Source organism: Peromyscus californicus, unplaced genomic scaffold, assembly GCF_007827085.1.
Source record: "Peromyscus californicus insignis strain IS unplaced genomic scaffold, ASM782708v3 Scaffold_6__1_contigs__length_162567912, whole genome shotgun sequence".
Lineage (NCBI taxonomy): Eukaryota > Metazoa > Chordata > Mammalia > Rodentia > Cricetidae > Peromyscus > Peromyscus californicus.
Window position 1 is genome coordinate 59,267,098 of NW_026294584.1, and position 27,492 is coordinate 59,294,589.

Consider the following 27,492-nt stretch of genomic DNA (forward strand, 5'->3'; position numbering starts at 1 on the left):
AGAACGGTTGGGGGGAACTCGTTGAAAACATTAGTCTGCTCATGGATGTCTGTCAGATGTAATCCTTAAAATGTCACATTCTGATGCTGTGTTATAATAGCAATATTTTGTTGCTTTGCTTTTGACAAATTTAATTAGACAAAAACAAAACAAAAAACCCAAAACAGCTCAGATGCAGGTCCCAGATTTACTTCACAGTGACACTTTATTGTGTAGTTACATAGGCTTTTGCTGGAGGTTCTGTGTGTTTGCTTTTCTGTTGGGTTCTTTGAAACAAGGTATCATTGTAGCCTTGGCTGGCCTGGGACTTTACTACATAGACCAGACTGGCTTCAAGCTCAGATGCCTGACTCTGCCTCCCAAATTCTGGAATTAAACCACACCTCGTTTGTTATATGGTTTTAACCACATTTGCTAGGTTCAGTTTTTTGAATTAAGGTTTTTGTATTTTTCTTTTCGTTAATATATTTTAAAATTATGTTTATCCCATTGAACATATTTTGAACCCTGTCCATCAAGGAATGGCTGGTATGCTTCCCTTGTCTCAGAATTGCAGAGTGGGACTCAACGCGGTTCTGGTTGATATCATTTTGGAAACTGCTTGACCTGAATTTCCACGTGTATGCTCTGCAGCAACATCACAGACTACTGAAGGTCATCCTGCTTTTCCACATTTCATGTGCTTTGTTCAACATTTAAAACAGTGTAAATAAAAAGCACCAAGATCCATAATGTTTCTCAAGACTCAGCCAGACATGGTGGCACATACTTTTAATCCCAGTACTAGGGAGGCAGAGGCAGGCAGGTATCTCTTGAGTTGCAGGCCAGCCAGCCCTACATAATGACACTGTGTTAGACAAGAATCAGCTACCTTCGTTACTTTTTAAATCTGCTTTCAAAACCCTCACTTTCTGTTTCAACAAATAGTGTAGCTACTGTTTGGAAAAGCAGGATACCACCATAAATTCTCTTCCTATCTGTGTCCCAGGTGTGCTGCCTCAAGAGCCTGCTCCAGTCATTTGCTAGTTTGTATCCAAGCTCAGTGGGACAGTTGCAGCCTGTGGTTTTGTCTTAGGCCCAGAGCCTCCAGCACACGTGCCTGCTTCATCATGCAGTGACTTAGGACAAATTACAAGGCTTTGATTCTTTTCTAAGTCCTTTTCCCCTCTTTTTAATTAGAGAAGGTTTTTGGTTTCCTTCCAGGTCAGGCAGAGAATCTAAGTGGATTTCATTGTTAATGTGTTGAAGTTCTGACCCCCAGACTGGTTATGCTAACCTGTTGTGAAGTTTCTTTGATTTACCTCTTGGCCTTCTTTGCTCTCGGACTCTGTTCCTTTGAAGCAACAAATCATCCAGAACTGCATTATGTCTGCTAAGGATGTGGCTGGACAAATAGTTTTTTAAAGTGTAGGATTCTGTCAGAAGCTGATAACCATAGCCTCGTGTTTTCGTTGCTGCCATACTCCTGTCTGAAGGGGCAGGGGAGCAGAGTTGCTTCTCTCCTAGACAGGGAAGCTCAGTCTTCCAGCACCTTTTGCATACCACAGGCAAGAATTCCTAATAACACTGGACCTGGTGGTATGCACCTTTAATCTCAGCTCTGGGATACAGAGGCAGGGGGATCTCTGTGAGGCCAGCCTGGTCTACACACATAGCCAGCACTACGTGGTGGTGGTGGGACACGGGGAGGGGGAGGACAGACAAACAGAAAACTTAAATATTGCTTTCATGGTCTTTATTTTATTGGAGACACTACTTGGAAAATACTTTTCATAGATTTAATTTATATGTAGTATTTTCAAAAATACATATTTTTACAAACTTAATTTTATCTCTAGCTAAATTGGGGAAGGGGATAATGGCATTTATGTTTAATTTCTTGACAGTTTATGTGTTAAATAAAGTGTTATAAATTTCAATTCTGTTTGAACTTTCTAATACCTCTCCCAACAGTTTAAAAATCATGTATGAATTCTAACTTTCTTCTTTCAGAGACCATTTTTACAGTAATTAATCTTAGTATAACACTTGTAGGAAGATTAGGAATGGAAAATGGACCGTGGTTTTTATGCATTCATGTTAAAATGCATATATCAGGGGCTGTGGAAATGGATGGCTCAGGAATACCTGAGTCTCTATCCATGTGTGTACCTTCTCAGATACACAGGTGAGCATGTACACACAAAAATATATGTCTCACACATAGTCACATGAAGACATAAGTACAGTGGTAGGTTTTAATTTATGTACAAGAAACTGCATTTAAAATACACACTCTTAGATAGAAAAAGATGGAAGATTTTTATGTTTTCTACAATTTGTCTTGGTGTGTTAGGAAACTATGGTAGTGACTGGAATTACTTTTATCAGGTATATCTGATCGAAAACTGTTGGATCCAGGGAATACATTGATAGGTTGAATCTGCTACTGGTTTTTGAGCTGATACAAGTGCCCACCTTAAATCAGAATGTTCTTTTTCAACTTCACTGTTAAAATGTGAGTTGGTAAACATCTGTGCAAAGTGATTAACTTGAGAGGGTGGCTCTGATTTCATTGTTGTAGTAGATTTTTTTTACTGAGTTATAATCAGGAATTTTGGTAAAATTAAGAATTCAAATTGTCTGACCAGTTTTGGGGGAACCATAGGGAAAACAGTTATTTAATACATCTTTTCTCCTTTTTCATCCAGCTTGCGTTAGTGACGTGGAGAGATTGTTTGTTCAGGCCATTGAATAAACAGGTATCTACTGTGGAATGTGTGTGGTTTTCCTTTTAAAATTCCTACTTTTATCCTGTCTTCTCAAGCCTTTGGACTGTCTCAAGAGTATTTGTTGAGCTGGGGATGTGGCTCAGTGGGTCAAGTGCTTGCGGTGGAAGCGTGAGGGCCTGGGGTAGAGCCCCACACCCACAGAAGAAAGCAGGTGTGGTGATGCCCAATAGTGATCCTAGCACTGGAGAGTAAGTTCTCTGGGGCTCCCTGCCACTGCCACCCTAGCCTCCTGAGTGAGCTCCAGGGTAGTGGGAGACTGTCTCAAAAAACAAGGTGGATTACTCCTGGGGAGCAGGACTTGACACTGTCCTCTGGTCTCCACATGCAAGTACACACATGTACATACTCACCCCTAAAATATTTGCTACCTTGTATTATTTAATGGCTTTAAATGTTTAAAGGATATGTAAGATACATTGTGACCTGCAATATGTCTACCCAATATTTTTTCCGTATTCTTAAAGGTAACAAATGCTGTTTTAAAACTGATTGAAAAAGAAAGAAATGGCGAAACCATCAATACGAGACTGATTAGTGGAGTTGTACAATCTTATGGTAAATAATTTGTCTTTATTCAGTTTTCATATCACATGGCAATTATGATAATTCTCTGACATTCATTAAAAACATTTAAATATTTTCAAGAATATTATTCCATGTTAAGGTACTTTTAAGTAGTAATTTTTTAAGGTGTAAGTTATTTAATCTTTGTACTTTAAGGAAATTTTGATTGAAAAAATTGAATTATTTCCTTTGCTGCTTTCATGAGGAAATGCTTATATATAATGTGATTGTTTTTGAGCTAAATGATAACTAAAAATCTATCAGCTTGAAAAATTGAGATTGAGACACTGACTAAACCATGCATTGAAGCTCAGGTGGGTTTGCATTGCTCAGGTGGGTTTGCATTTCTGTGACCATTTATAATGCAACATTTAGATCACTTTTGGAAATACAAACTTTCTCTAACTGAACTTGGGTAATGTGGCCCAGGTAGGAGTGATTTGCTCCTATACATCTTGGAGTTTACTGTTTTGTTTTGTTTTGTTTTTCTTTTATTGAAACAAGCATATTTCAATACTAGTGAATACAGTTACCTTACAACCCTCCATTTCACATTGATCTTTCAAGTGTAACTTAAACTGAATGCTACACCGAAGTATTATCTGTGAAATATAACAAAAATGGGGTAATTGAAATATAGCTCATATTTATTTCTAGTGGAATTGGGACTGAATGAAGATGATGCATTTGCAAAGGGCCCTACGTTAACAGTGTATAAAGAATCCTTTGAATCCCAATTTTTGGCTGACACAGAGAGATTTTATACCAGAGAAAGTACTGAATTCTTGCAGCAGAACCCAGTTACTGAATATATGAAAAAGGTAAGCTTAAACATAGTATGTAAAGTAGATGTAAGTTAAATAGTCATTGCTCCTCCAGTGAGTTCTTGGCAGTGCGGTGCTCCTCACAGGTCAGGCTTGGCACTGCTGACACAGTGTCCAGCAGGTCTAACTCCTGGAACTCTCCAAGGGACTTTCCAGATTGATAATCATGAATGAGTGTTCCTTTTGCACATCTGAGGAGCTGCATGCCGTCCATGTTTTGAATCGTCTCCCCTTGAGTGTGTCTGACTAGTGGACCTCAAAATTTTGTCAATGAGAAAGTATTAAGCAGATAATCCCAGATTTGATTTTTAATTAAATATTTATTTATGTTTGCTGCTTTTCTCTTAAATATTCCCTAAGAATCTATAGCTTAGTCTTCAAGATTATATTAGGAAGGAGGATCTAAATTCTGACTTGGTAGAACCATATATCCTACATCCATTATTTTACTACATGATGCTTCCATGAGCTCGTAATAGGATTTTTCTTTGCTCTTTCTTGGAAATTGAGGTATTCTGGATGTCAGGTCTGAGGAATGACTGTGTCAGGAGTTGACAGGCTTTCTGTTGTAGAGTGCCAGGCAGGAAATACCTTTAGGCTTTGTATGCTCTGTATGATCTCTTCTGCCACTGTTCAGCTCTGCTGTTAGAGCACAAGCACAGTCATAGCACTGGCAAAGAAACAGGAAACGGGCAGCAGGATTCTCCAACAGACTGTAGAGTCTGGTGACCCCTCTCCTGCATGTACTAAATTTCAGGAGTCTGGTTCATACCAATTCTAAAACCTGCTTTGCCCTCTCTTGGGCAGGAAATGGACTGCAAAGTCATTTCTTCTGTGTTTAAAGAAAGGAAATATAAGCCCAACCACCCTGCTTCTGACTTACAGGAAAAGTCATGCCCAGTTTGTGATGTTCTGAGTGCATTTTCATATGGTATACTTATACCGTGGCTATAAGAGGGCCTTCTGAGTTTGAAATTGAAACTCAATTACACATTTCTGATGACTCAAAATCCAACTGAAGTGGGACTGTTCAGTTGTATATGTGGGATAGTAGCAGTTCTTTGTATTTTGTATGTGACTGAAACCTGGCTTGCTCCCTAAGAGTATTTGAAACATAACATGTTTTGAATTGTGGTATTGGCCATTATTTAATTTTGTAGTGTGACAGTGTAGTTTTTATAAACAGATTTCTTACTGAAGAGACCTATTTTCAATGTTTTGCATTTATTTTGTGTGTATTTGTGTACACATATATGCCTGTGTGTGCATGTATATACATAGACAGGTGTATGTATGTCATGGTAGCATTCATGTAGAGTGGATCTTTCCTTCTACCATATGGGTACCAGGGATCTAGTTCAGGTCATCAAGATTAGCAGCAACAACCCTTATCCCACCTAGCCTTCTTGCCAGCCCAGTAGTGATTTTTTTTTAAAACTATGTCTTTAAAATGGAACCTTCCTCCATGTTGCACACCACTGTGGTGCCAGCCTATCTTTCATAGACTTCTTCATGCTTTTTGGTGATGTCTGCTGCACAAAGAAAACAAATTTTAGGACAGTGCTTCATTCACACTGAAACAAGGAAATCTTTTTTAAACTTTGACCACTTCAAGAATAACAGTGTCTGGTGTGTAGGGTGTTTGCAATCCAGCCTGTGCCCAGCTTCTAGGAAGCTCTCTAAAAGCATTAAAAATTTGGTCCTGACCCACTTAGAAGTCATACTAAGCATGACTTCTATCTTGTTCTGGAAATCCATAGTTTAGACTCTAAAAACAAACAGTGTATAAATTTAGCTACATGAATACTTTATCGCATACAGCGGAAATCTTATATCCGTGTGTCTCGAACTGGGCCACTAATTCTAAAGGTTAAAGGGTGATCTTGATCATTCTGTTCCTTAGTTTCCTTGCCTGTGAAACAGGAATAATAACAGCAGGCAATATTGGGGACTTGGCAAGCTTTACTTTTAAAATAATGTGAGGAGATTTGAAACTGTATGTATGTACTAGCTGTCTGTATTGAAAGAATCTCTAGAAAAGTGCGGCAGAGCAAACCCGCTGGAGGGCTGTGGCCTTACACATGTATCTCAGAGTCTCCAGCGTGTGCCTGGGCAGGTTGGGAGCCACTAGAGATAAAGGTTGGCAGCGTCAGTAACTTGAGGAGAAATTACATTTATATTAAAACGGTCAGGTAGAATACATGTCAGGAGAATAATACTGAGGTAAAGATTAGCTGTCAGGAAATACCCTGCTTTCAACAGCCTATTTGGGCTAGGTATTCACAGTCCCCAGGGGGTCTCTGTTCACTTTGCTGTGGTCAGGAGTATTTTAGTGCAAACATTTGATAATTGCTGGTCCATCCAAGGATGATGGCTTTAATGGCTAAACCAGCTATAAGCCGTATTAACACTTTAAAATCTGTCTCAAGTGATTGAGACTGATCTGTCCTATTTAAAAAAAAAAAAAAAAAAACCATGAACTTGTTTGAATATTCTAAATTCCTAATATTTTTATTATTTAAAAATAATATGGGCTGGAGAGATTGCTCAACAGTTGAAAGAGTAGGTGTTGCTCTTGCAGAGGACCTGGGTTTGGTTTCTAGCACCCACATGGTAGCTCACGGCCATCTGTAACCACAGTTCTGAGGATTCCAGCAACCTCTTCTGGCCTCTGTGGGTACATAGTCTGCATACATACATGTAGCCAAACATTCTTTCACATAAAACAACTTATTTCATTAATTTGCTCACCAACCTTTCAGTTATGCATTTTCTGCCCCTTTGTTTTTGCTTAGAATTGCTTCTAATGGAATTGATCACCATCATTTTCCAGAACTCTAGGGTACTTAGTCATTTGAATATGATTGTGGTGTTCCATGATCAGTACATGATGTGGGTGGCAGTAAAGATACCTGCTGCCACAAATTAGTCTCCAGTTAGGGACCTGCTTCCTGTTTCCTGCCACTTGGCCCCTGCAGGAAGCTCTATCAACTGTCAGTGTCCCCAGAGAGAATCCACAAGGACATCAAAGCCTAGCCTTCTGACCAGGATGACCTGTGTTCTTCCAAGAACCGGGCACAACATAAAACAGGAAAAGTGGTACTTAAGTAGATCTCCTTCTGCTCTTCAGTGTCAGGTGGAATGAAAGCCTGGCGCTCAGCAGCAGAGCCTGAACTTGGAATCTCTGTTCTAGAAGAACTTTGTAGTCCAAGAAACACAAGTACAAATTAAAGACTGAAGTACACAGTGACAGACCCACCAGCCAGGAACACTTAAGAGACTGGAGTGCTGCTGTGGGCTTTGGGGCTGGGGTGGTTCTTTTGTTTGAACTGAAGCAGTAACGATTTAGTGGATAATATTTATCAACTGTACTGTAAATTATTTTTAGCATATTTTGAATTTTAATTAAGAATTAGCTGGACCGTGGTGGCGCATGCCTTTGATCCCAGCCAGTACTCGGGAGGCCCCAAAATTACACAGAGAAACCCTGTCTTGAAAAACCAAAAAAAAAAAAAAAAAGAATTAAAAATTTCTAACTTCAAACCTTTCGTGTTTCTTTCTGACTTTTCCCTCATTCTGGCTTTTTGGATAGACTTACTGGTTAAATAGAGGTCATTCTGTGTTAAGGCTGGGTGATGCATATGCAGTTAACTGTGTTCAAGTTTACTTTGCATGTTTAGCTTTCTGCCAAGTGTGTGTTAGTGTGTGTTGTGGCTCTAGCTGCTTCCTGTAGTTTCATAACTACCCATTTGATGGTCCAAGCTTGGCCTAGTCAGTTGTTTTCTCAGTATTGAATGTTTATTCAGTTCCAATGGTAATTTTCCAAATTTATCCACAGTTATACCAAATCTGAGAGGTCACTGGAGAGTAAAATACAGCTTTTGTCTTTTTTTATTCAGATCACGTGAATAATTCACTACTATCATTGAAATTTCTTGCTTATTCTGATAATATAGCACATCCTCCGTGACTTCTGTATCCCGTTTCTGGTGACAGATTCTAGAATATACTGTCTTTTACGTGTGTTTCTGTTGTGTTATATTGCCTGTTAGCCTCTCTTCTTGGAGAGAGATCCAAGACAGTGAGATTCCCAAGTGGCCGCGTGGGCTTTTAGGGGCATGTTCAGTGGTTGGAAGAGAAGGCTACAGTGTGCATTTGTTCGTTAGTTCTTTTTTCTTTTTTCCTCATTGCTGATTATTATTTCTGAGTGGTCATTTCTAGGATTATATTGGTGTGACCCTTTATTTCAAATGCTTTCAGGCCAAAGAAGTGTTTCCTAATTCAGTGTCCACATACTGGAAAGGACCTGTAGGTTTCTCTCATGGTCACAGGGATGTGGGGCATTCCCTCCAAAATAAGAAATACCATTTACCCAAAGAAAAATGACATGAAGACATTTGAACTGTTAATTATAATAATGTTCTTAGGGCACTTAAAAGATTAGCGCCTGTGTTGCAGAGAGAGTAGAGCACACCAGAGGCTTGATGTGGTTGGTTGTTAGTCACCCTCCAATCTGAAGTCCTTTTCCCTTGCTTCATCATACTTTACTAGAGCAGATTTGTGAATCAAGTTTGTCATTGTTCACGTAATAGTTCTTTAAAAGTGAATCAAACCATGCATGCTTTGATTGACTTCTCTGCAGGCTGAGGCTCGTTTGCTGGAGGAGCAGCGGAGAGTGCAGGTTTACCTCCATGAAAGCACACAAGACGAACTAGCACGCAAGTGTGAGCAGGTCCTCATCGAAAAACACTTGGAAATTTTCCACACAGAGTTTCAGAATTTGTTGGATGCTGACAAGAATGAAGGTGAGTATAATTTGCTCCATATACTTTTGTTGGCAATGGTGGGCAGATTTTTTTGTTTTTTTCTTTTGAGTATTCTTTCTTTAAAAAGGTGAAAAGATGTTTTTGTTTTGTTTTCTCTTCCCTTAATTGCTCCTCTGTGCTAGTGGGAACTGTTAGTGGTTCAGTCACATTGCTGTTGGGATTTAGGATTTTCCATCTTTAATCATCACAGATTGAGCACATATATGACGTGAATAGTTTGGGGATCCCTCCATGACTTATGGTTGAAGTAGGTATCTATATTGTTTATTTGTTTTTCAAACAAATATATTAGTACCTTTTGGGACATAAATAGTATCTCATTAGGATTTTAGAAGGCAAAATTTGAGTACTTTTTCTCTATTGTTACATAAGTGGATTCTCATGCTAAAGGAGAAATAAACTTCTAATAATCTGACTCCATTATTGATTTTAACAAAACACACCAGAACTAGATGGTTTCTTGTTTCACAGTATCTTTCAATTGATATAAGTATATAGTGAGCAGAATAGGTATGCACAGTTGGTTTCCATGCATAAAATTGGCTCCTTTTTTCTTTCAGATTTGGGCCGCATGTATAATCTTGTATCTAGAATTCAGGATGGCCTAGGAGAATTGAAAAAACTCCTAGAAACACATATTCATAATCAGGGTCTTGCAGCGATTGAGAAGTGTGGAGAAGCTGCTTTAAATGTAAGTAGTGCCTGGCTGAAAGCAGTTGAGCCCATTATTTTCACATGCCAACTGCAGGTGTATGCAGTGCGTCTTTGTTGGTAATTACAGGGAGTTAAGATTTTACTGACATGCTCAGAGAACCTATTTTGGTCTTTTGAAAGGATGAAGTTCACAAAATCCTTAAATTATTCTAGCATCTTTTTTTTTTTTTTTTTTTTTTTTTTCTCCTTTAAGGACAGAATTTCATTATGTAGCCCATGCTGGCCTTGAATTTACAGCGATCTGCCTGCCTCTTTGTTTCTGCCTCCTGAGTGCTGGGATTAATGGCTTGCACAACCACATCCATCCCTCTCCAGCACCTTTTTAAGTATTGATAATCTCGTTTTTCCTTATTGTCTTGTTTTAGTGTATGTGAGTGTTTCTGCCTGAATGTTTGTATGCCTGAGAAGGTCACCTGGAACTGGAGTTAGTTATGAATGGTTGTGAGTCATCATGTGGGTGCAGGGACTGAACCCTGATCCTCTGGAAGGGCAGCCAACTGCTGAGTGATCTCTCTAGCTTCTTATTTGTCCATGTGTTTATATTTTTCACTGTATCAAAAAGTGGGTTTGTGCTCATAGGTGCAGTGCCCACAGCAGCCAAAAGAAGGTGTCATAACTCTTAAAGGTCGTAGTATTTGTTGTGAGCCACCCAACTTGGGTGCTGGGAACCAAACTCTGGTCCTCTGCAAAAGCATACACATTTTTAGCCGCTAAGCCATCCCTTATCCTAAATTTGTGAATGATAGGTCTGTAACCACAGGAGAACAAAGATACTTGTCATGAAACAAAAAAAAGGAGAAAAAAATATACAATAATTTTTTAATCTAGCTTGACCAAGCTGTCATTTTTATATCCAGGATACTCTTTTTTTTTTTTTCCAATAAAAAGAAGACTTTAATCCCCCTTAAGCAAACTCGTTGTGGAAGTCTTTATACCACATCAGACTCAATTCCCATGCCAACCGTGCTGTGCACTGACAGTGCTAAAGCGGGCCCCGGCTGGTTCAAGGCCAGTTAGAAACCTGTCACTAGACTTGGTCCTTGCTGCCTGTCCTTGGTCGGATGGGCCATGAATTCAAGGCAATCCTGGGCTACCTGGTGAGTTCTAGACCAGCCTAGGTTATAGAATAAGACCCTACCTTAACATACAAACCCAGAAGTTGTTCATTATGTCTGAAACTTAGAGCTGGCTCTTTCATGGGCCAGACATAAATGTTTGGAGCAAAAAGGAGCAACAGAGGTTGCAATAATGATGTTTGTCTCTGTTTTAGACTTGAAGCCACACGCAATCTTATTTCTGCTTGTTGTCGGAGGAAAAAAAGTCCATTAAGAAAGTATAAATTTGTGCTAAGTAGTGTGTGGGGCCTCATGTTTATTTCCCTTTTCTTCCCCAATTAGTTAATATCAAAATTAATTATATAGCTAGGCATGGTAGCACACACCTTTAATCCCAGCACCCAAGAGGCAGAGGTAGGTGGATCTCCGTGAGTTCAAGGCCAGTCGGCCTGCATAGTGAGTTCCAGGATAACCAGGGCTATGTAGACCCTGTCTCAAAAAGTGTGTGTGTGTGTTCCTGAACACTCATGGGGTGGGGTGGTTTGGTGGCTGATAAGGAAAGGAAGTTTTGTGTGAAATTGCCCCTTTCTCTGCAGTTGATGGTTTGTGGTCAGGGTGTGTGTTTCTGAAACTCTATGGCTTTATGTTGAGATAGATGATTTCTGTGGAGATAAAGTTACTCAAAAGGCCAGGTGCTTATGGAGAAGGGTCACTTTTTTTTTTTTTTTTTTTTTGCCCCCAGATGCTTGTATGATGTGTTTGCTTCTTTCTGGGAGCAAACTTTCTTTCCCCTAACTTCCCAGAGACAAATTATCCAGAGGTAAGGTCAGTGTTGAGGAGGGATCCATGTATCCCTGTAGTGTATGGTTAACTGCTTCCTGACGGAGAAACAAGTGTCACAATTGGCTGTCATTAGCCCCTGGGCCCATGGAAAATGCAGGTGAAAACTTTGCCCTTCAAAGTGGCTCTAGGCTTAGGTTGAAAGAATTGTTTGGAAGGAATACAAATTGATACCTAGGAAGAATAAGAGATGTTTCTTTAAAAACCTATAGAATCCCAGTTTACCTCTTGACAGTATTCTTGAATAGTACTGGGTCACTAGGAATTGCGTGTATTTAGTATCACAGCTGATTCTCAGATGTGGCATCTTGAGTCTTACTATATGGCCTTCTCTTGTCTCAGCCTCCCAGGTCATCCTGCTATGGTATGTGCCCCAGTGCCTGACTCGGGCCTTTTTGAAGACCAGTGTTGGTCCAACTTGTGTGTGTGCATTTGAACTGGGGATATTTACATGTGTGTACACAGATGCGTGTAGAGGCCAGAGGTCACTGCTGATTGTCTTCTCAGTCACTTTCCACCCAGGCAAAGAGATCCCAGACAGTCCTTCAGTGACTGTAAACAAACACAGTCTAAGACGTAAGGCAGAGGACTGGAGGAGAGTCTGGAAAGGGAGAGGGGGCTGAGCATGTAAATATGTCACTCTGCCCTAAGGGCACAAGGAAAGCCGCTAAGGGTATTATTACTAATAACCATGCACTTGACAAGACCAGATTTTTACTCAGAACATTGCTTCATGTAGAAAGTGATTGAAATTAGTGAGAGTGGTTGTAAGAATAGTAATAGGCTTTGTTGAAACAATTAAGATGAAATGACAGTGACGTGCGCGTGTATGTAATCATTTTTTGCTTAGGAAATACAGAATCACATGGCCTCTGAACGGCAGGTTGTGCAAGGTTGGTGGTGACTTTAGATGTTAGATGTGTCGGTCATGGATGTCATAACAGCTTTTAGAATCATGGGCATTGAATAAGATCCCTTGGGAACCGAGAGGAGTTTTTTTTTTATATGGAAAAGAAACCTCTTGTGTACTGTTATGGATATGAACCAGACTTACCACTATTATGTTCATTTTGTTTTAAACCTAAAATTTTTCCCCAAAGCCAGGCATGGTGCCACATACCTGTAACTGCCACTCAGGAGGCAGAGGCAGGAAGATCAAACCCAAGGCCACCCTTGGCTATATAGTACATAGGAGACTAGCCTGAACTATGAAAGACCCTGCCTCAACAAACAAAAAAACAAAACAAAACAAAACAAAAAACCAGGGCTGATTCAATGGCTTGATGGGAAGGAGGCCAAAGGCCTGACGCCCTGCGTTTGATCCCTAGGACCCGCAGTGGAAGGAAAGAACTGACCCCAAAGGGTTGTCACTCACTCCACACTAATGCTGTGGCAGCCCTCCTCCGTAGTCAAGTATGTCCTGCATCCACAGGACAATAATGAAATTCTTAAAGCCACTTTTCCAGGGCGCGCTCTCTTGGCACACATTATTCTATGGGTTCCTGTCAGTTCCACCACCTCAGCCATACTCTGCTAGGTCTTCTCTATTATGAAGAATCTAGAATCAGTCTGTAGGCTGCTTTATTCTTTGCAAAGCTTTGCATCTCTATATGGGAATTTCTTTGGGACATTTTACTGAAAATTTTGTTTCCAAATCCTGAATCTGAGGGAAAAATTTAAGAAGTGGAAAAAGCCAAAGAAAGGGTTCTAATTCTCCTATCACAGAAGAGTAAATGTGGAGTCAGTACTGATGCCCAAAGTCAGTCTGTCAAGACACAGCAGGAGAGCTGCTGTTGGGAGGTGAAGGCAAAAGTCAGCACAGGGAGAGGTGAGAGCACGTGGGAAGGACTCTGCAGGCTCATCACCTGCCATCTCAATAAATGAGTTTATCACCCCTCCATTGCTAAGCTTCAGTCATTCTCTAAGTTCTAGAATGTTTATAGACATAATATACTGTGTATGAATTCTGTGACTGGTAGTCTGTAGCATGAATCTTAATTGGTCTTATTATTAAAAACTGGGAGTCAGGTATCAGGGTGAAAGCTGAAAGATCAGAGAAGCAGACCAGCCAGCCACTAGTTCTTACCTCTACAAATTCCTCAACCGAAAGGGACTGAGCTCCTGTCTCCTCCTGCCTTATATTCCTTTCTCCATTGAGCCATATCATTTCCTGTCTCAACCTCCCTAGTGCTGGATTAAAGGCGTGTGCCAACCACTGCCTGCCCTCTATGGCTAACTAGTGGCTGGTTTTGCCCTCTGATCTTCAGGCAAGCTTTATTTGTTAGACCACAAACAAAATATCACCACAGTAGTCCCCAGAGTAGCAGGTTTTATAAGCAGTCTTGAGTCTTTAAATTGGCAGTTTTGAGATTCAGTTGGTTCTTTGCAAGCATGCTAACCTCCATGTGGGATCTAAGTGGACCAGTAGTGGTTACTGTGTTTTCCTGTGGTTGGATACTCATTGTAGGCTAGAGTTCTTTGTAAAACCAGTGACTGTGGAAATTATAAGGAAGAATATATGAATATTGTGTAGTAATTTAATGTGAGATCAGAAAGCAGTGTAAAACCTGAATCTACCAAAGTAATATTGTCTCTAATGACAAACCAAAATTGAATCAAGCAAAGGAAAAAAATGCATTGCTTAAAAAAGAAAACCCATATGAAGTAAGGTGTGTGCATGCTTAACTTGTCGGTGCCCTTGGATGCTTTCTTTAGAATTGTTCCGTCTGTGCAACATACAGGAATAGTTGTCATGAGACAGGGCCACATTATCTGATTAGATCAGGTAAAGACTATCTTTCCATCTCAGGGAAATTATATCATCACTATATTTTTTCATGATAATTTTGCATTTATTATATTTTTAAACATACACACCTGCAACCTATAGAGAATAATTGCATAATAGGGTTCTGTTTTTACCCATTATTAATTTAAAACAAATTTTACCAAAAATGCAAGGGTTTCTGTTTTCTCATTCCTGAATTGTGCAAGATAGTGTGTCAGGAACTGGGGTCTGGACACAGTGGTACACCTGTAACCCAGCCTGGGCTGCATAGAGAAATGCTGTCTCAGAAGTATCCACAGTGAAATCACACATCAGGAATTTAGAGGCACTGCCAGAATATCTCACTTCTGTGCACCTATAGCTCCTGAGTTATGAAGGGCTAGTCAAGAGCCTTTCTGCCATATGTTCATCAGCTGTACCTTTTCCATTCTGAAAGCTGAAGAGAACACGTCAGACTGGAGTCATCTACCTGAGTCCTTGCCTGGCTGTGCTGCCCCTTACTTTAGTAAGAAGTGTAACTTAGCTTAATCATCTAAAATGGACACTGAAGACGGTACCTGCCTCATGTTATGGGTCCTTGGCTGGCAAACAGTGACTGCTGAAAACCACTTGATATTGTGTAGTTCCTCCATCCATCCATCCATCCATCATCTCCTTTGTCTTCCACCAGTACTGCCTGTCTCCTTTAGCATGCAGCATGCTCTCCGCAGGGACTAATCCTCCACTGTATTCTTTTGTCTGAAGAGTTCCTGTTGCCCACCCCGAAGTTCCCAGTGCTTGTCCCTGGCCTTGGCCACACAGTTGCCATTGTGCATCCCCTACCTGTGTTCAGACCTGCTGTCATTTTGAAAAAGAAAAGACTTCCATGATCTCTCTCAGTTTTTTTTTAAGGCATTTAAATTTTAATCTGGAGAATTATTTTGTTTTACACATAAACACAATGTCCCTGTGTGCTTTATTGGTGGACCAAAGGTATTTCTGATCATATTAACTTCTTTGAAGATGTAGTTAAACCTGTAGAATGTCTTACAGCTGCACAAGAATATGTACTTTAATTCCTGTTTGTTTCTGGTTTTCCCTCCACCTAAGGACCCCAAGATGTATGTGCAGACAGTTCTGGATGTTCATAAAAAGTACAATGCCCTAGTGATGTCAGCATTCAACAATGACGCTGGCTTTGTGGCTGCACTTGATAAGGTGAGCATGTCACTGTGCTGCCTAATCAGTATGTATGAACAGGACACCTTTTCTCTAACTGTCTTTTATATAACACAGGCTTGCGGTCGCTTCATAAACAACAATGCAGTTACCAAAATGGCCCAGTCATCCAGTAAATCCCCGGAGCTGCTCGCTCGGTACTGTGACTCCTTGTTGAAGAAAAGGTACTGACTTGGTTTTGTGTTTTTCCTAGTACCCTGATTTAAACCTCAGTCTTTATACAAGGAATCAGTATTTGCGTAACATTTACCTGCCAGTAATGTATCACATCTGTTGAAACCTGCATCAGCCCCACCAGCTTTCTGAATAGCAGAAGACTGAATACTGCGGTCTGGCTCATGTGTTGCTCTACAAACTTTGCTTTTGACAGAGCTGCTGCATAGCACAGGCTAGCCTCAAAACTCCCACCAGTCCTCATGTGCACAACCTTCCACATACTGTATTTACAGAGTGTACCACCATGTCCAGCCATCTGTACTTTAAAGTTTGGTTTTCGTCTGGTCGTGTGTTGGTGCTGTGCATTCTTCCTTTTCAGTCACCTTCTATCTTCCCTGACACTTTCCTGATCTTCTTACGTGGGTTTAGAGATGGAGGAGGTATGGTCAGGAAGGCTTCCTCCTCTGTGGTATGTTCCCACTACTTGTCCAGGATGCCTTAGTCCCCTCAGCTTTCTCTCCCTGTCACAGTTTCTTTTGGTCCAAAAATGTTGAAAGTTTGCCTCAGTGCCCCACATGTTATATCACCAAATGCTATGCAAGGGACACAGATCCCAAACTGTACTGGTTCTGGGGTCAATGCATTAGATTTTTAAAAGCTAATTTTTGTAGCTAGAGTTTTTCTGCCTGGCCCACAGTCAGGACAAATCTCTCTCACCCGCCAGTCCCACAGCCGCTCAGACCCAACCAAGTAAACACAGAGACTTATATTGGTTACAAACTGTATGGCCGTGGCAGGCTTCTTGCTAACTGTTCTTATATCTTAAATTAATCCATTTCTATAAATCTATACCCTGCCACGTGGCTTGTGGCTTACCGGCATCTTCACATGCTGTTTGTCATGGTGGCGGCTGGCAGTGTCTCTCTGACTCAGCCTTCCACTTCCCAGAATTCTCCTCCTTGTCCCGCCTATACTTCCTCCTGCCTGACTACTGGCCAATCAGTGGTTTTTTTGTTTTGTTTTGTTTTTTTTTTTGGTTTTTCAAGACAGGGTTTCTCTGTGTAGCTTTGCGCCTTTCCTGGAACTCACTTGGTAGACCAGGCTGGCCTCGAACTCACAGAGATCCACCTGCCTCTGCCTCCCGAGTGCTGGGATTAAAGGCGTGCGCCACCACCGCCCGGCAGAACAATCAGTGTTTTATTTACTAACCAATCAGAGCAACACATTTGCCATACAGAACATCCCACAGCACTCTTAAGGCTAAGAGAACACCCACAAATGCCAAGTGTGAACAGTGACAGTCAGTCTCACTATCAGGGCCAGAGAGATGGCTCAGTTGTTCAGGACACTTGCTGCTCCTGCAGAGGACCTGGATTAATTTCTTGGTATCCACATTGGGCAGCTCACAAACACTTAGGATACTAGTTCCAAGGAATGTGATGCCCTCTTTTGTCCTCCGTAGGCTCCTGTGTGCATGTAGTGCTCATACAGACAGTCAGGCACACACATGTACACAAATTTTTTAAGTTAACAAGTCACCGTCATCGGTGACCAGAGAATAGGTGTGCAAACTATAGGCCATGTGGCATCCGCGGACCGTGGCGGCGTCTGCGGACCGTGGCGGTCGCTCAGCAGCAGCACACCTGACAGCTGGCTGTGCTGTCTGCTCGGTACGTGGTGGGCAAACAGGGAGTGAAGGTCACTTGCTCTCTCTGTTTTTAAAAATTATTACTTTTAAATAGCTGGGGTTGTAGCTTTGCCAGAAAGCCATCCTCCCAAAGCCAGTGGGACGTGAGCACTTGATTATCTTTCTGTGTTTGTCATGCTGGCCTGCTGCATTGTTTATCTCTTCTAGTCACATTATTCCAGTCAGGGCTTTAATTTTTGTGTTACATTTTATTTATTTGTTTATTTGGGGGCTATGCTTCATGGTGTGTCTGTGGAGGTCAGAGGACAACTTTGCCCAATCAGTTCTCTCCGCCTGCCATGTGAAACACTGGCACCAAACTCAAGTCATCAGGCTTGGTGACTAGCGCCTTCACTCAGCCATCTTGCTGGTTTGGAAAAAGGAGTTTACCCTTGGTGTCTCTTAAGACTTGATGCTGCTTCTCGGGCCGTTGTAGGTGATTAAGTGACTTAAATACAGAGCTACTCCACGAGGCCTTCAGTCTGTGTGACAGGACAAACAGTTGTGTGCCCATAATAGTCTACAACCAGTTAGTTCCGGCTATTACAACGGAATGGTGGAGACACTCCAGGTGCGCCTTTAACCAGCGTGTGTTGGTGAGCAGAGTCTAGTTGGCGTTGAGCAGTGAGGAGAGAGAAGCTACCTGACCTGCCAAGGCAGGCGGGGCCAGGCTCTCTGAGCCAGCTCTCTTAAACACTTTTTCATAGTGGATGGGGTGGTGCACGCCTATAATCCTGGCACTCAGGCTGAGGCAGGAGGATTTCCATGAGTTGGATGGTAGTATGGGATATCTCAAAACGAAAACAAATCATAACATGGTTTTAGAGATTGTTTGGTGACCAGCTCATTTTATGTTTGAGTTGAGTTGTTTTGTGGCTGTTGTTTTGGTTTTTTGAGATTATGATATAATTACCTTTTCCTCCTCCAAACCCCCTCCCATGTTACACCCCCCACCCACCGAATTTCAAATTCATGGCTTCTTTTCTTTAATTATTATTGTTGGTGGTGGTGGTGATGGTGGTGGTGTGTTCCTAAATACATAGATACAACCTGTTCAGTCTGTGTAATGAGTATGTAGATAACTCTAGGGCCGATCATTTGGTACTGGATAACCGACTGGTGTGCTCTTCCCGATCATTTGGTACTGGATAACCGACTGGTGTGCTCTTCCCGATCATTTGGTACTGGATAACCGACTGGTGTGCTCTTCCCGGGGGAAGACCGTTTCTCCCGCTCTCATCATTCCTTAGTTGTCTATAGTTCTTTGTCTAGGGTTGAGGCAAACCAGTTCATTTTACACAGGATCCTTCTACAAATATTTTTAAAAACCACCTTACCCTTAGTTCGCCTTTGCTTAATTATATCCATAGAATAAATTAATCAGTTGTTTTAAAGATATGACCACAGATAAAAGCACACTTCACCCATGGCTTGTACCTTTTCATTATCTTTAATTATTAGGCCATTAAACAGAAACTATGTGCTTTTTTTTATTTTTAAAAGTAAAAATATACAGATTGTAGAAAGGAATTGTAAGAATGAAGCTCATTCACTGATATTTAAATGGGCTATCTTAAAGGAAAACTATAATATAATTAACTTCTATTGATTTTCATCTTAGATATTGTGACTGTTTTATACTCTCTTCCATGATTGGGTACAGTGTGAAAGGAAAGTGACCTCCCCTTGCTCGTCAGCTGGTCTGACAACTCATCACCCAATACTTGAAAGCACATGTATCCCTGCCGGTGTGCCAGAGTGGTCTGTGTGCACCTCTGCTGGCCTCTTTATAAACATGCTGCTCTTTGACATTTCAGTTCCAAGAACCCGGAAGAAGCGGAACTGGAAGACACCCTCAATCAAGTGGTAAGGTGCTTCTTGGGCACGCCCATCGCCCATTGCCCTTTGCCCTTTGTAAGGCTGTTTACATGGGGTCTGAAATGTGCGAATGATTTTGAATTTATGGCTTTATTCCTAAAATTGAGTTGCTACTTTTGGCGTTGGTACTTTGCTTCCTTTTTTGTTTTATTTAATTTGTCAAAAATTGATGTATTTTATTATATGCATATGAGTATTTTGCCTACATATGTGTATGTATATGCACTACATGTATGCCTGGTGTCTGAGGGAATCAGAAGGGTGTTCTATCCCCCAGAACTGAAGTTACAGATGGTTGGGAGGCACCATGTGCTGGGAACAGATCTCAGGTCCTCTGTAAAAACAGCAAGTACTCTAATCCACTGAGCCATCCCTCCAGCCCTAGCTAGTACTTTGCTTCTTGCTAAGTCTAGTTTAACCAACTGGGATTTAAGGAATGGTTGGCAGTACTTATACACATTCTGGGGTGAATTTATGCTGTCTGTACAGGTTGGTACACAGGCCAACCCAAAACCAAGCAATCCTTGGCTCCTGGCGGTAGCCAGAGGGAGTCAGCTGTGAGTTTACTTCACTAATGTGTTTTCTCCCTGGCATTGCCAGATGGTGGTCTTCAAGTACATCGAGGACAAAGATGTGTTCCAGAAGTTCTATGCAAAGATGCTTGCCAAGAGACTGGTGCATCAGAACAGTGCTAGTGACGATGCCGAAGCAAGCATGATCTCCAAGTTGAAGGTGCTGTTCTTTTCCTGGAGAGCCGACTCCTAGGCTTTAGTGCTGTGGTTACTAGTCTCTGCTGTCAGCGGGCAGAGGAGTTTGCGTGTGAGCCCTGCTTCCCAGCCACGCCGATGCTTCCCTTCCTTCCAAACCCCGTCTCGGGGCCTTCTGGTCTGTGGAGCCCTTCTCGGCTGGGCTCTGCTCACCATTTCCTCATCCTCGCCTGCCTCCCACACACTCAACCTTTTGGGCTTTGAGTGGACACTTAGTGGCTTTCTTAGCTCAAGCTGTCAAAACACAATACCATGGACCAGGTAACTTAGGCAGAGAAATAAAGTCTCCATTCTGGGGACTGAGAAGTCTAAGATCCTGGTATTAGTTGTTGTTCCTGAAGAGGGCCCTCCTGGCTCACAGTCAACCACCGCACTTGGCAGAGTACTCAACAGGGAGCATCCTCTTAAAGAGGCACCAAGCCCATGATAAGAGCCCTACATGCAGGAACTCACAAAGGCCCATTTCCTAACACTTCCAGCCCAGAGGTTTAAGCTTCAGGCATATTCTGAAGGAGTCAGTTTGGTAGTAGGATTAGGGACAAACATTATTTGGGACCTGGAAGGGTGTGGTTTGAGGGGCGTTTGAGACAGCCTAGGCTAACCTCAAATGTGTGATCCTGTTGCCTCCACCTCCTCCTGAGTACTTTCACATGTGCGTCACTACAGCTGGTTCTAATCATTTCCTAGTTGTAATCTACCACAGCGGTAGAACACTTCGCTTTAAATGCTGCAGTATGCTTATTGCATATTGAAAACTTATTGTTCAGTTTTTAATGATCTTTTTATAACATACTAATTTTAATCAGTATATACTTATACCATAAGATATGACTAAGTGTTACTAGTAGTCGTTTCATACAACTAAAGATATATTGTACTCTGATTTCCCTAAAATTCCCTTATATGCATTGTATTATATGTTTGTATTTCTCTACAAATTAATGAGACAGTTGCCTGGGTTCATTTCAGCAAGCTTGTGGTTTTGAGTACACCTCCAAACTTCAACGAATGTTTCAAGACATTGGTGTAAGCAAAGACCTGAATGAACAGTTCAAAAAGCACCTAACGAATTCAGAACCCCTGGACTGTGAGTATTGAGTGCTCATAGAAGGACTTTTCGGGGCTCTTCATTGTGGATGAGACAAGTGTCAGAATATGGAGTGAGGGTGGTAGATGGTGTCGGCATTCCAAAGACTAAGTTTTCTCCCAAGTGGCTTCTCCTCCTGACTCCCAGGATGGTATGATGGCAGCCTTTGTCGGGACCAGATGATGCCAAGTCACGTATTCTGACTTGGGCTTTACTGATGTGTGGGCTTGTTTTGTCTTGTGTTCTTTTGACCTTAGTTTGGATACATTTCTGATTATCTTCTTCTCTTGTGTTTTTGATGAAAGTTGGAGAATCTTACTCTTCCCCTATCAGAACTTCTGTCACCATTAAGCTTAACTGTTTTGCTAGTAGACATCTAAGCTGTTGTCTGTGGAGATGAAATTGTCCTAATTCATAGGTTATCTATGTCTGTCTTCACAGTAGTAAGTGGTACATAAGCTGTGATGGAGGTAGTTGTTTGCTCCTGAGCTTTCCAGATCCTTATATTCGGGGCTGTTAAACCATTCCTGGTCACCACACACTGCCTGAGCAGGCTGAACTTCATATCCAAAAACAAAAAGGAAGAAAAAAAGAAATTGAACAAGGCAGACTAGCCTGGAACTCTGCATTGACAGTAAAGTAGGAAACTGTTGCCCCAGAGGAAAGCAGTTTCCTGTTCTTCAACCTTTAGTTTGAGTTTCTGATAGAGCATTTGGCTGTGTAGCCCACTAGCCTGGAACTTGTGGTCCTCCTGTGTCTGATGCTGGGATCATAAGTGTGCACCACCATGTTAGGCTTCCATTTTTTACTAATTTTAATTGGATAAGTTGAAACTCTTTATGCTAAAATCTTAATTTTATATTTAAGCAAGACTTTTAATGTAGTTTCTTTAATTTTGGCCGCTGCCTGTGTATAAACAATAGAATTTTCACATCTGTGAGTAATTCAGTGTGTCCCCTTCCCAGTGGACTTCAGCATCCAGGTCCTCAGTTCCGGGTCGTGGCCCTTCCAGCAGTCTTGCACGTTTGCCTTGCCGTCAGAGGTAAGAGTTGGGGCCTGGCTCTGTGGCTGGGGGCTGGGGGCGGCCTGGCCGTTAGTGTGCTGACCGCAGTGCTGTGCTAAGCAGTCAGCAGTGTTCCTGGAGAATGAGATGGGACTGGGGTGGAGAGCGGAAGGCTGGCCAGCCGTTGGCAGCAGTGTTGATTTACTTGATAAAGTGGAGAATCTCGTTGGTTGCATGGTGAGCTCTCTGGTACCTACTGGGCTTGAAGTAGAAACCTACTTCGGTTCTAGTGTCCAGTGCCTTCCAGTGCTCACCAGACAGTCGCCCCTGACATCTTGTCTCTGTAAGCACTGGTTTTGTTCTCAGCACTGGGGCAGGGAGCCATCTTTAGAAATGCTGACTGGAGAATGTAGAACCATGGATGCCACATAGCACTGTTCTTTGTCCAGTTGGAGCGCAGTTACCAGCGGTTCACAGCTTTCTACGCCAGCCGTCACAGTGGCAGAAAACTGACGTGGTTGTATCAACTGTCCAAAGGGGAACTAGTCACTAATTGCTTCAAAAACAGATATACTTTGCAGGTAAAATCATCTTTTTAAATTTGGGGGGTGGGGTTACTTTATTATGTAAATGTAATAGACTAAATGATGATTAGACAAATTCTAGAAATCCAGGTAGATAACTCATGCAGTGGAATAGAGTTCATCCTCTGACAGCACAGTGTAGGGGGTCAAGTATGTTCGTCATGTTCCCGTGAGCTGAACTCATATTCTTTTGCCGGGGGGCAAGTTACCTCCTTACTCTGAGCCTCGATTTCCTTCTCCGTTCTGAGTTAAGAGTGTCTTTGGTGGTGTTTGGCATGCCCTTTGCCTGACACACTTGGTGACAGATTGCAGAGCTGACATTTCGCCTGTCAGCTTCTAGTCACAGCTGTCTGCAGCCTCACACTGGTAAGACCCTTTAGTGTGCAGTGCTGAGTACCCATAGCTATGGGACTGGTTGCACTTGTAGATGAGGAGGCCGGGCTCCGCTTCACTGACACTCCACCATGGCTTGTATGTTGCAGGAGCCAAATTTTCTGTGAAGACCTTTTCTTTCAGTCTGAGTTCCTTGTACTTTAACTTCTGTACTTGGTGTGTTTCCCAGTAATGCTTATGTCATGCCATGATGGTCTCGGTTGGGAGCTGGTAACAATATATAAATTCCTTTTAGTGTTAAACATTAGAATGGCTGACTCAAACTACTCACTAGTTTAACTTTTCAACCCCTACACTGATGAGGTACTTAACACCAGGTAACCATTATACTTGGTCTGGAGGTCTCTGTCAACTTGAACACACATACATAATATATACATGGTGTGTACCAAAAAATCTTTTTTGTTCTATGCATAAAAATATAATTCGCGATTAATGTCTTACACCTGGTATGTATTTAAATAAGGGTGGAGATGCTTATATAGTTATCTTTGATAGAGGACACTTTTCAGGAAAAAACTGGAAGTCCTCTCAGTGTTTGGAAGGTGACGTTAAGGAAACTGTACATTACCCTGGCCATGTGACATTTTGTATTCTGTTTTGCATCTGTTTGAAGACTATTTTGTGAAAGTCGGTTGTACCTGGGAAGGCCTTTCTCCATGTTTCACATTTCTCTTTTCTCTGGGGGCCTTGAAGGCCTCCACATTCCAGATGGCGATCCTGCTTCAGTACAACACGGAAGATGCCTACACTGTGCAGCAGCTGACGGACAGCACTCAGATTAAGATGGTACTCCTGCCCTTCCACCTCCTCTGCTCAGGTCGCCATGGCTTTAGTCATAGGGTGTTGGGGAGAGAGGAGAGGACAAGTGTGACTTAACAGATGTTTGCTGCATGAAAAAAGAAAACAAAACTCCCCAAACAGTAAGCTTCATCTGACCACAGGGCACTAGAGACCAGGCCAGATCCACAGAGCCTCTTCATTGGGACCTCTGGACAGACCTTGGGTGCCAGCGAGACCAGTGACTACTCATGGTTTGTGTCAGGGAAGGTTATGTACCTGGCAGTGTTCATGGGACTCCAAAGTTAACCTGACTTATTTCACGCTAGTGTGAGGGACGTCCAGCACATTCTTGGGGTTGGTGGCACTAAGATCTGGCTTGTAAAAAACTCCATGTGCCACTGTAATGATTTTTCGACTATTTATAGTTTGGGAGGAAGTTTTTTGGAGAAAACAGATGGGTACTCAGTCAGATGTGGTGGCTAGCACTTGTGACAGTGGTAGCCAGTTCAGCCAAATCCCTACCAGCTTTTATGTGGGCATTGTAAGGACATTACGAAATGCTCTATTTTTAAACCCAATCAGTCAGTCAGTCAGTCACTCTGTCTGCCTCTCTGTGTGTATGTGTGTGTGTGTCTGTGTGTGAATCCCTTTCATTCATGTAACCAGTTCTTTAAGAGGACCTGAAATTCATCACCCTCCTCCCCAGCATCTCAGGCGCTAGAGGACAGGTGTCCACCACACCTGGCTCTCTCTCATTTTACCATCTCTTATCCTTTTTTCCAAGTAGATTTTTCTGAGATTAAATTTTGACTTATTTTTCTACTATTCTTCCTATTAGTTGTATTCTCCTGCAGTTCAAATAGCATGAAATTCCATGTAACCTAAAGCTGACCATTTAAGTGTTTAGTCAGTAAACAATTGTATATGGCCTCCACTACATCCAGTTCCAGAACATTTCCATCTCGAGAGGAGAACCCTAACCATTAGCAGTGACAACTCTGCCTTCCCACTTTGCCCTGTGTCCCTGACACCCATTAACCTCCGTGGACTCTTCTCTGGAAATGGCATACAAGTGGAATGAAGTTGTATGTGTCTTTCTGTGCTTGCCTTATTTCACTTAGTATATTCTGTCTGCAAGGTTTTGCAAGTGTCAGTACTTTATCCATTTGCATGTGTGCACATTTGTGTGGGTACACATGCACTGGTCTGCATGTGTGTTGGAGACTAGAAGCCAGGTGTCGCTGTTGAGCACTTCCCAGCCTATCTTTTTGAGGCAGCACCTGTCATTGACTCTGGAGCTTATTCATTCAGCTAGGCTACATGGCCAGTAAGCTTCAAGGACTCAGCTATCCCTGCAGCACCCCAGACAAGGCAAGCTTCCAAATGAGTGCTGGGGAGCAGATTTATCTTGAGGAAGCTGACTTTTATTTTTGTTGCTGCTTGGAAGGGCTGACAGGTCAAGCCCTCTGCCTCTCCGTGGTCTTCTCCTCAAGGCCACACCAGTCTTTCTACTCTTCTGTAATATTAGAAGTCCCTTATGGGACTTGAGCCGCCCTCCTTCAGGCCCCAACTCAGAGCTGCCACTTCTCTGACAAAGCTACCTACGTAGCCTCAGACCAGCATGGGTGCCATTATGAATAGGGCAGAACTTCTGCCTAGTGTTGGGTAAAGTCCAGGTGAGGTATAAGTGCCCATGAGGCTGATGGTGCTGGAATCACCAGAGCAGCTGCTGCCTACAGATGAGATATCCCAGACGCATTGAGTTCACTAAAGCCACTGAGCCCCAGCATGCTCATGAGTGCAGTGTAGCTTTGGTGCTTCATTTGCATGTTCTGGGGTAGTAGAACACTTGCCTGGCTTACACAGAGCCTTGGGTTTGATCCCCAGCACCACAGAAATTTCTTGTGAACCTTCAGATATTGAAGACGTGAGTAATTTCGTGTAGGTTTCATTGAAGAAGCAGGCACCTTGTGTCCAGTGTTCGTGGGAAACTGTTGTTGCCTTTGATTATTGAGTGCTCTAAGCCATAAAGAAGCTCTGAGGACAAGCCATGTCCCTTTCTCTGGGTGCCTTCTGCTTTGGGGTGGGCTGACTCTGGGACAGCCACTGGAAAGAAGTGTCTTCCTTCTTGCTCACCATTTTTCTCTCTAATTGCAGGACATTTTGGCACAAGTCCTACAGATTTTACTGAAGTCAAAGTTGCTGGTATGTCTGTGTACTTTGTGTTAAGCTAAAAGAAAGCCTTTCCCTGGGATGTGCCTAGTAACAGCTATTTTCTTGTAGGTCTTGGAAGATGAAAATGCAAATGTTGATGAGGTGGAATTGAAGCCAGACACCCTAATAAAGTTATATCTTGGTTATAAAAAGTAAGAAAAATGGAATACACAGCTGTTGGTCTTATCCCCAAGCCAGGGGAACTGGACTCAGAGGGCTTGGTGACTGCCCGCCTGCTGGTCCTCCATGTTGCTTTGTGTGATGTTATTTTGGTTTTCTCTTTATTTTGAAAATAAGTCTTCTTGAGTGACTCATATAGAATGTTTAGACCATTATGTCAGATTATTTTGGTGTTACTACACTTGACAAAAGTGAGGACTCAAATGTCACTTCAGTCACAGCCCTGTGGTAATTACATAGCATTGGCGGAGGGGCAAGTCCCAGGTGTCTGGTAGAAATGATGCAGAAGAGATGGGTGTAAACCACCTTCTACCCCGGGCCAGGGAAGCAAAACCTCCAGTGTTGAAAGAGAGGAAGTAGACTTTTCAGTGACCTGTTTCCTCTATTGTCTTGACAGTAAGAAATTAAGGGTTAACATCAACGTACCAATGAAAACTGAACAGAAGCAGGAGCAAGAAACCACACACAAAAATATAGAGGAAGACCGCAAACTACTGATTCAGGTGACTGAACCGAGTCTGCACTGCACACTCAGTGTTGTTCTCTCTCGTCTGTGCTGACTGGCAGGTGCTGCCGGAATGACACAGGCTCAGAGATGGCCAAAGATGACAACGCCTGACACCAGGACGTTGGTGTCTGAGCATGAAGTGTTCTGTGTACCCAGAGAAAATAGTCTTATCTTCTTGCCTAAATATTGGGGAACAGATGAATACCAGCAGATTGAGAGAAACAAGTGGAGTTGAGGGCAAGGGTGGGGAGCGTCTGTGGCCTCAGTGAGCGAGCTTTTCTTTATTCTGTAGTGCTTTATAGTTGGCCAAAACATGTTTTAAAGACTTAGGTTTATTCTAAATGCATGTTTTGTCTATATGTATATAAGGGCATGTGCATGACAGTGTCCCCAGAGGCCGGAAGAGGGTGGGATCTCCAGGAACTGGAGTTAGAGCATTGTGAGCTCCTCGCGGGGTGCTGGGAACCAAACCCAGGTTTTCTGAAAGAGCGGCCAGTGCTCTTAACCACTGAGCCATGCTCTAGCCCCTTGGCTGAAACATTGTAATGTTTGTTCTGTTAGGGTTGACACGTGGAGAGAGCTGATTGCCTGCACCCTCTGATCTGTAGGGTGCTTGTTACCCTGTGCATGGAAGTAGAGCTGAAGTGGCCTG

General features: G+C 42.3%; 1 protein-coding gene across 3 annotated transcripts in view; it reads left to right on the plus strand.

Annotated features, from left to right (window-relative positions):
* The window catches only part of Cul1 (cullin 1), an 86,176-nt gene that overhangs the window by 57,101 nt on the left and 1,583 nt on the right, over nucleotides 1-27,492 (plus strand). For all 3 annotated transcript variants that reach the window (XM_052718966.1, XM_052718964.1, XM_052718965.1), the window contains exons 5-20: nucleotides 2,691-2,741; nucleotides 3,236-3,326; nucleotides 3,993-4,156; nucleotides 8,802-8,964; nucleotides 9,546-9,676; nucleotides 15,472-15,579; nucleotides 15,658-15,764; nucleotides 19,261-19,309; nucleotides 19,922-20,053; nucleotides 21,058-21,175; nucleotides 22,141-22,217; nucleotides 22,628-22,759; nucleotides 23,852-23,944; nucleotides 26,096-26,143; nucleotides 26,222-26,304; nucleotides 26,730-26,835. In XM_052718966.1, the coding sequence (XP_052574926.1) occupies nucleotides 2,691-2,741; nucleotides 3,236-3,326; nucleotides 3,993-4,156; nucleotides 8,802-8,964; nucleotides 9,546-9,676; nucleotides 15,472-15,579; nucleotides 15,658-15,764; nucleotides 19,261-19,309; nucleotides 19,922-20,053; nucleotides 21,058-21,175; nucleotides 22,141-22,217; nucleotides 22,628-22,759; nucleotides 23,852-23,944; nucleotides 26,096-26,143; nucleotides 26,222-26,304; nucleotides 26,730-26,835 (1,653 nt within the window). The remainder of the gene's footprint in view (nucleotides 1-2,690; nucleotides 2,742-3,235; nucleotides 3,327-3,992; nucleotides 4,157-8,801; nucleotides 8,965-9,545; nucleotides 9,677-15,471; nucleotides 15,580-15,657; nucleotides 15,765-19,260; nucleotides 19,310-19,921; nucleotides 20,054-21,057; nucleotides 21,176-22,140; nucleotides 22,218-22,627; nucleotides 22,760-23,851; nucleotides 23,945-26,095; nucleotides 26,144-26,221; nucleotides 26,305-26,729; nucleotides 26,836-27,492) is intronic.